Below are 9,558 nucleotides of genomic sequence, written 5' to 3' on the forward strand. Positions count from 1 at the left end.
CAGCTGATTTTTTGTATTTTTAGTAGAGACGGGGTTTCACCATGTTGACCAGGATGGTCTCGATCTCTTGACCTCGTGATCCACCCGCCTCGGCCTCCCAAAGTGGTGGGATTACAGGCTTGAGCCACCGTGCCCAGCCCTCACACACATTTCTTATGTGTCATAGAAAACACCAAACGTTAAAGAGTTTGATGGAATTATGAGACAAACCAATAAGTAAGTGAATATGTTCCCTATTTGTTAAGTGAAATAGTTATATTATTTAATCTATCTTACAGTAAATATACATCATATATATAGGATGTTCTTATATCATCTTGACAGATCAAAATATTAATATTAAAAATAAAATAACATTATTAAAATAAAAATATTTTATTTGCTAAAAATCTTTGTTTCTTATAAAAAGAATAATGGGTTATTAACAATGTTCTAATTTTCACTTTTACCTTTTGATGCAATTAAGAGCACCCATTTTGTTTTTAGGTGGTAATATCCTTTAATGTATAGATGATGGAAAAAAAGAAAAACGTATGTTTCATGTGATTGTTTCAACAAAAATGATAATGATATTTTGCATTAATGGGACATGAAGCAGGAATTATACATTTTATTAGCTGTTTCTTAATGATGTGGCTTATTGTATAAAGATATCCTAACTTCTGCTAGATTTAAAGTAAGAGAACTAGAAAATAGGCTGGATTTAGAAAAAAATGCTAAAACATAGTTCAAACAAGGTAGTCAAAATGAAACAGTCATTGTAGAAGATTTTTAGAATTGTATTAATGATGATTATGTGGGTCAGGATGATTATATGGATCGGGATGAATTATGTCTTTTATCTGTTTTTCTTAATTACCTTTCCACCAAAATATCTTTAAAAGAAGAAAAAAGGAGCGTGGAAGAGGGAGAGAGAGAAAGGAAAAGGCATGAACCACACAATGGTCACAGAGTTTGTTCTCCTGGGCCTTTCTGATGATCCTGACCTTCAGGTTGTGATTTTTCTCTTTTTATTTATCACGTATATACTAAGTGTTAGTGGAAACATGACTATCATCACCCTAACCTTTGTGGATTCCCATCTGCAGACACCTATGTATTTCTTCCTCCGGAACTTCTCTTTCTTAGAAATCTCATTTACAACTGTATGCATCCCCAGATTTCTGGGGGCAATTGTAACCAGGAATAAGACTATTTCCTACAACAACTGTGCAGCCCAACTCTTTTTCTTTATCTTCATGGGGGTGACTGAATTTTACATTCTCACTGCCATGTCCTATGACCGCTATGTTGCTATCTGCAAGCCCCTTCATTACACAACCATCATGAACGGGAAACTCTGCACCCTACTCGTGCTGTGTGCCTGGCTAAGTGGGTTTCTGACCATTTTCCCACCCCTTATGCTTCTCCTCCAGCTGGATTACTGTGCTTCCAATGTCATTGATCACTTTGCATGTGACTATTTCCCCCTCTTACGGCTGTCTTGTTCAGATACATGGCTGCTGGAAGTAATTGGTTTTTACTTTGCTTTGGTTACTTTGCTGTTCACTTTGGCATTAGTGATTTTATCTTACACGTGCATTATCAGGACCATTTTGAGAATTCCATCTGCCAGTCAAAGAAGGAAGGCTTTCTCCACTTGTTCCTCTCACATGACTGTCATTTCCATTTCTTATGGAAGCTGTATATTCATGTATGCTAATCCATCTGCAAAAGAAAAGGCATCATTGACAAAAGGAGTAGCTATTCTCAATACATCTATTGCCCCCATGCTGAACCCTTTCATTTACACTCTGAGAAACCAGCAAGTAAAACAAGCCTTCAAAAATGTGGTCCATAAAGTTGTGTTTTATGCAAATAAATGAATTTTTTGGTCAAAAATAAATAACACTATTAAAAAGCAATTAAGTAAAATTTTGAAATTTCTGAATATCTCTGTAAAAATCCTTGGTCTCCTAGATTCTTTATATGCTGCGTTATAGTTAACTTTATATTTTACCAGTCCATTCTTCCACTTCTGTACAAGTTTCTCCACTGCTTTGTTTATTGACTTACTTAAAAATAAAGTAAAATTTATTTTCTTTACAAAACTGTCTGGAAATTATATATATATTTATTTAAAACTGAATTTGCATATAATTTTATAGTAATTTTACTATAGTAAAGTAATTTTAATTCTGTATATTAGTTCCTAAAAGGCATATCATCATGTTAGGTATACTTCAAATGTAGTTTCAAACTTTAATTTCTTCTATATTTTCAAGATAAATATCAGTAATGTCATGACACTTTTAGACTCTATGTGCTTTCTGTCGCTGTTCATTAAATTCAGTCCCTAGAGGTATTATGCTCTATTTCATTGTACTTTAAATGTAGAGCTTTACTTCGTGACATTTGGTGCATTCCACTTTTATTTTCTTTGTAAATTAAGTTCCTTATTTAAAATACAAGAATAAATTTAAGAAGCACTAAAATTCTTTTATTTATACAATTATCTATTCAATTATTAATCATTTGGCTTGAGGTATAAGTCACTGATTAATGGCTGGACTATAGGGGACTTGCATCTTCAAATGTTAATTTTACTTTCATATTCTCCCAAATAATGTTGATAAGAAAACTTTAGGTAGCACATTTTATTTGTAAATTTGTATACTGCTGTAGCTTACAAAGTAAAATGTAAAAAGAAAAAGATTTCAAATATTTGTAAAATAATGAAAACTTCAATTTGACAGATTTTAATATATTTCAAATAATGTTTAGTCTTTTACTGCTCAATGATTTGCTGATAAGATCTGGAAACCAAAACCTTCCAATATGAGCAATTAACATGGAGGCATCTCTGAGGAACTTAATCTTTAGGAATCTGTGCTACTTTAGAAGTTAACCTGTGCCTATGTTTTAAATAATTTTAAATACCTTTCACATGTGCCTTTTTTTGTTTATTCATTTATTTATTTATAAATGTATCTACTACAGAAATGATTCAATGATTGGAAAGATTTGTTCTTGCTTTTACACAGATCTCGTAAGAGAAAAAAACATAAGCAAATGGATGATCACACTGCAATTTTATTTGTTATGTCTCTGTGAAGAATATGTTGTATAGATATGTACATATGTTGAAATCTAAATGATAATAGACTTACAACATTAGTGATATTAATAATTTAAAAGACATACTAATAAGTAAGTTAGAATAATTGTTATTTTTATTTCTTACATGAGTATAGCCATGATGAAGATAACAGGTAAAGAAAAAATACTGTATCAAAAAGCCTCAGATAAATAGATATACCACGCAGATCTAACAGTTATTACTTACAATGTCAGACGTATTACAAAGTGCATAAACTTAATTATTTCTTTACACCCTTATGGCATATCTAGTCCTATTTTTTTCAGTTACTAAATGACTTGATCAATGTTGTCACATCAATGATATGAATAGATTTTATTCTTTTAAACTCTCCTGGCTTATCCAAACAAAAGCTGTGATTCTGATCAACTTCATTACATTACAATATTTTTACAAGTGTAATATTTGGTCTGTGCAACTCTAGCAAAAGGAAAAAAATAATATTTATATATGTGTATTTTGGTGCCATCAAAATACTGGATTTTAATATTGTGGATTCATATCTATAATTACTCAAGGAATTATAACCAATGAGAAACATGTTTCTCTTTGGTTAAATGAGTTGAGGACCCTTTGTTGAATTTTTGAGTTATGAGGATTGACCTTCAATTTGCCATCAGTAAGAATTTAAGAAAATTGGACATGCTAGCTTTCTGAAGCTAATACTTTTTGAAGCTAACACTTCAGTTCTGATATTACTTTCTAATTGTGAGATAAATTACAAAATACATGGGAACTATTTTATTTTTACTAAGAACTGTTATTCAAATGCACCATTAGTATCTGAAGAGCCTCTGATAGGAACCTCTTAGATTTTGTTGCAAGTCCATGGCTTTGTCTGGCTGTCAGGAAGGTGGAACTGCCTCTCTAACAGGTAGAGACAGTACTCCTTGCAAGCAGTCATCAATCAAGTTGCCGATGAAATTTTTGGATAAAATAAATATTAACAGTAAAGAGAATAGTGCCAATTAAATTCATATTGAAACAATGTGTCTTCTTTCTCACTTATTTGGGTATATACCAAAGTAATTTGCCACTCAACAAGGAATTGAGACTAGACGGATTCACTGTGAAAATGATGCCTTCACTCTCACGGTGTGTGGGTGTTTTACGTTAACATGTCAAGTTACTCCTGCAGTAAGAATTTTGACTATCAGGAAAAACTCTGTCTCCTTGAGAAAGTTACTTTCTGTGTCTCGTTTTAGTCATAAACTTATGAATGTTTCATGGCCTAATACAATATAGGAAGCTTCCCCCTTATATGCAAGGCAGCGTGGTTTTTCTGTTATTATCGGTTTTTTGGGGGTTGTTTTTTGTCAGGATCTGACTTGGTCCCCCAGGCTGGAGTGCAGTGGCACTATCTCGGCTCACTGCAACCCACGCCTCCCCAGCAGAAGCGATCCTCCCACGTCAGCCTCCAGAGTAGCTGGGAATACAAGTCTGCCCGAGCCACCACAACCGGCTAATTTTCGTGTTTTTTTTTTTCTATAGAGACCGGGTTTTGCCATGTTGCCCAGTCTGATTTTGAACTCCTGGCTCAAGGGGTCCACCTGCCTCGGCCTCCCAAAGTGCTGCGATTATAGGCGTGCGCCACCGCACAGAGCCTCAACTTTCAGTCCTTTCTAAAACGACAGTAAAGAGAATCTGAATTTTAAATTCTTGCTAATTTCGTGGATTTTATGCTATCTGTAATTACTGAAATAAATCCAATATACCAATCAAATAAAAAGAAACCTTCTTGAAAGTAGATCCTTTTCAAAAATTAGCACCATTACTGTTATGGGCAAATAACTTCAAATGATTCTTGAAAAAGATTAAAGTGTTCAGTGTCTACTTAATAAAAATATTCTCATAACTTTCAATGGGAATTCACTGAGTAATGAACTCTATCTCATTCCGGTTTTTATTGCTGTATAATCAGTGCTTTTGAATAATTGTTTGATATATAATAGTTTATGAAAACATTTATGTTTTCATAAACATTATGAAAACTTTTATGAAAACATTTTTTGTGTGTGTGGTGAAGGCAAATGTAATGGTTACATATAAAAGAAAATCATCCAGTATTTCACTCAGAAAAAAAAAAATCAGCCAAAAAAAAAATGTCTATTCTTCCCAGAAATACTGATTTAGGAAATTCAGGAACCCTCTCCTAAAACCTAGTCACATTTAGACTTTTTAAAATTTGGGAGTGTATGAATCTTCTTTACCCTCCTGACCTACCTCCTTTCTACAGCTTTGGACGTTGTCCCGCAAGTTTCCTGTTCCAATTTTGGTACAAATGTTGATAACGTTTTTGTAAACCTTAGTATCTTTTTCTCTTAGCCCTTGGTGGCATGTTTGTTTTCCATGTGAGCCTTAGGTCTATAGTATAGATAAAATGGCATGTGGCTTATGCTGGTTAAAATCAATGTAGAAACCAAGCCTAGAATGATCCAAAGAGACTCTTGCTTCTCTTCACTATTTTCCAAAGGATATCTGATACTAACAGGTCTCTAAGAAAAAAAGTTAAACTTCAAAATATGTATCCAAAACTAATTCTTCTATTTAATGAATGTTGAGAGATTGCTCATGTATTAATTTCCTGTGGTGCCTTCACAAATTACCACAAACTTGGTTTAAAACAGCAGAGATGTCATCTCTCACAGTTCCAGAGCCCGTAAATTCGAAATAAAAATGTGAGGAGGGCCCAGTCTCCCCTGACAGCTCTAGCAGAGAATTCTTCTCTCATTAATGGGCAATTATGTTGATTGCAAGTCTTTGCTATTGTATATGATGCTGCAGAGAACATATGCATGCATGTGTCTTTATAGTAGAATGATTTATATTCCTTTGGGTATATATCCAGTAATGGGATTGATGGGTTGAATGGTATTTCTGTTTTTATGTTTTTGAGGAGTCACCACACGGTCTTCCACAATGGCTGAATTAATTTACACTCCCACCAACATTGTATAAGCATTCTTTTTTTTCCACAACCTTGCCAGTATCTGTTACTTTTTTTACTTTCAATAATAGCCATTCTGACTGGTGTGAGATGGTATTTCATTGTGCGTTTGATTTGCATTTCTCTAATGATCAGTGATGTTGATTTTTTTTAATGATTGTTGGCTGCATGTGTGTTTTCTTTAGAGAAGTGTCTGTTCATGTCCTTTGCCTACTTTTTAATGGGGTGGGTTGTTTGTACATTTTTTAAGTTCCTTACAGATGCTGAATATTAAGCTTTAGTTGCATGCATAGTTTGCAAAAATTTTCTCCCATTCTGTATGTTGTCTACTCATTTTGTTGATAGTTTCCTTTCTTGTACAGAAGCTCTTTAGTTTAATTAGATCCTATTTGTCAATTTTCGCTTTTGTTGCAATTGCTTTTGGCATCTTGGTCATGAAACCTTTGACCATTCCTGAATGATATTGCCTAGGTTGTCTTTCAGGGTTTTCATAGTTTTAGGTTTTACACTTAAGTTTTTAATTCATCTTGAGTTAACTTTTGCATATAGTGTAAGAAAGGGGTCTAGTTTCAGACTTCTGCATATGGCTAGACAGCTAACCCAGCACCATTTATTTGACAGGGAATCCTTTCCCCATTGCTTGTTTTTGTCAGGTTTGTCAAATATTAGATAGTTGTAGGTATGAAGTCTTATTTCTGGATTCTCTATTCTGTTCCGTTGGTCTATGTATCTGTTTTTGTACCAGTAGCATGTTGTTTTGGTTATTGCAGCCCTGTAGCATAGTTTGAAGTTGGGTAGAGATGTCTCTAGCTTTGTTCTTTTTGCTTAGATTTGTCTTGGCTATTTAGGCTCTTTTTTGTTTTATATGAATTTTTGAATAGTATTTTCTAATTCTTTAAGGAATATCAATGGTAGTTTAATAGGAATGGCATTGAATCTATAAATTGCTTAAATTGCTTTGAGCAGTATGGCCGTTTTTATAATACTGGTTCTTCCTAACCATTAGCATGGAAAGTTTTTCCATTTGCTTGTGTCATCTCCAATTTTTTTGATCAGTTGTTTGTAGTTCTCCTTGTAGAAATCTTTTACCTCCCTGGTTAACTGTCTTTAGGCATTTTATTCTTTTTATAGCAATTGTGAAAGGGATTGCATTCCAGATTTGGCTCTTGACTTGGCTGTTGTTGGTGTACAGGAATGCTAGTGATTTTTGCACATTGGTTTTGTATCCCGAGGACATGCTGATGTTGTTTATCCCCTTAATGATATTTTGGTCGGAGACCACGGGATTTTCTAGATACAGCATTATGTCATCTGCAAGCAGGGATATTTTGACTTCCTCTCTTTGTATTTGGACGCCCTTTATTTCTTTTTCTTGCCTGATTGCCCTGGCCAAGACTTCCAATACTATGTTGAATAGGAGTGTGGGAGAGACCATCCTCGTCTTGTGCCAGTTTTCAAGGAGAATGTTTCCACCTTTTGCCCATTCAGCATGATGTTGGCTATGGGTTTGTCATAGATGGCTCTTATTATTTTAAGATATGTTCCTTCAATACCTAGTTTATTGAGAATTTTTAACATGAAGTGTGTTGAATTTTATCAAAAGGCTTTTCTGCATCTATTGATAGAATTATGTGGTTTTTCTCTTAGTTCTGTTTATGTGATGAAACACAAGATATGTGTATGTTGAACCAACCTTGCATCCCAGTGATAAAGCCTACATGATTGTGGTGGATTAGCTTTTTGATGTACTGCTGGATTTGGTTTGCCTGTATTTTGTTGATGATTTTTGCACTGATGTACATCAAAAATATTGGCCAGAAGTTTTCTCTTTTTTGTTGTGTCTCTGCCAGGTTTTGGTATCAGGATGATGCTAGCCTCACAGAATGAGTTAGGGAGGAGTCCACCCTCCTGAATTTTTAAAAATAGTTTTGGGAGGAATGGTACCAGCTCTTCCTTGTACATCTGGTAGAATTCAGTTGTGAATCCCCCTGGTCCTGGGCATTTTTCATTGATAGGCTATTTGTTACTCACTCAATTTCAGAGTTTGTTATTAGTCATTTCAGGGATCAGTTTTTTCCTGATCCAGTCTTAGGATGGCATATGTGTCCAAAAATGCATCCACTTCTTCCAGGTTTTCTAGTTTATATGCATAGAGGTATTCATAATATTTTCTGATGGTTTCTATTTCTGTGGGTTAGTGGTAGCATCCTCTTTTCTAATTATGTTATTTGAATCCTCTTCCTTTTCTTCATTAGTCTAACTAGTGGTCTATTTTATTAATTTTCCCATGAAAACATCTCCTGGATTTGTTAATATTTTAAATGGTTTTTCATGTCTCAATCTCCTTCAGGTCAGATCTGATTTTGGTTATTTCTTGTCTTCTTCTAGCTTTGGAATTTGTTTGCTCTTGGTTCTCTAATTCTTTTAGTTGTGATATTAGGTAGTTAATTTGAAATCTTCTAATTTCAAATTAGAAGATGTGGACATTTAGTGCCACAAATTTTCTCATTAACACTGTCATAACTGTGTCCCAGAGATTCTGATATGTTGTATCTTTGTTCTCATTCATTTCACGGAATTTCTTGATTTCTGCCTTAACTTCATTATTTACCCAAATGTTATTTAGAAGCAGGTTATTCAATTTCCATGTAATTGTATGCTTTTGAATGAATTTCTTAGTCCTGATTTCTTATTTTATTGCACTGTAGCCTGAGAGATTGTTATGATTTCAATTCTTTTGCATTTACTGGGGAGTATTTTATGTCTGTAGTTAATTTTAAAAGTGATTAATTTTAGAGTATTTGCCATATTCTGTTGTTTGGGGGTAGAGAGTACTGTAGATATTTATCAGGTACATTTGATCCACTGCTGAGTCCAGGTTCTGAATATCTTTGTTAACTTTTTGTCTTTCTGATCTGTCTAATACTGTCAGTGGCATGTTAAAGTCTCCCACTGTTTTTGCATGGGAGTCTCTCTTTGAAGACCTTTAAAATCCTGTTTTATGAACTGAGTGCTTCTGTGTTGGGAGCATGTATATTTAGGATAGTTAGATCTTCTTGTTTACCATTATATAGTGGTACCTCTACTATTACCTTTTGTCTTTTTTTTAATCTTTGTTGATTTAAAATCTGTTTTTTCCGAAACTAGGATTGCAGCCCCTGCTTCCTGGTTTTCCATGTGCTTGGCAGATTTTTCTCCATCACTTTATTTTGAGTCCATGTATGTCACTGCAGTATTAATCCTTCTGCCATTTGCCTTAGTTTCTTTCATTTTTCATATCACAGAATGGTTAATGTCTTAAAATAAGTCAATAGAATTATTGAATAATCAGAACCCTTCTGCCAGATGGTCTAATGTCAATTTGTTTTCAGGCACTGCTTCTTCCTCATCATCTGGCACTGGTTTGGCAGTGTTTATCTCCATTGAGTTATCGGCTGTTTTCTCCTTTAGTATGGTGTCTATTAGCTTTTGA

General features: G+C 34.1%; 1 protein-coding gene and 1 pseudogene across 1 annotated transcript; both read left to right on the top strand.

The window, feature by feature from the left end:
- Positions 1-929: 929 nt before the first annotated feature.
- LOC108284950 (olfactory receptor 6C3) lies at positions 930-1,874 on the top strand. The gene has a single exon (XM_017501927.1). It carries the CDS (start codon positions 930-932, stop codon positions 1,863-1,865), a length of 936 nt encoding a protein of 311 aa, XP_017357416.1. The 3' UTR covers positions 1,866-1,874.
- Positions 1,875-3,967: 2,093 nt separating this feature from the next.
- The window catches only part of LOC108284932, a 16,752-nt pseudogene continuing 11,161 nt past the window's right edge, over positions 3,968-9,558 (top strand).

The sequence above is a fragment of the Cebus imitator genome, unplaced genomic scaffold (genome assembly GCF_001604975.1).
Source record: "Cebus imitator isolate Cc_AM_T3 unplaced genomic scaffold, Cebus_imitator-1.0 Scaffold285, whole genome shotgun sequence".
Lineage (NCBI taxonomy): Eukaryota > Metazoa > Chordata > Mammalia > Primates > Cebidae > Cebus > Cebus imitator.

Coding starts and splice junctions, on each gene's coding strand:
- LOC108284950 (XM_017501927.1), top strand. CDS start 930: ATGAACCACACAATGGTCACAGAGTTTGTTCTCCTGGGCCTTTCTGAT.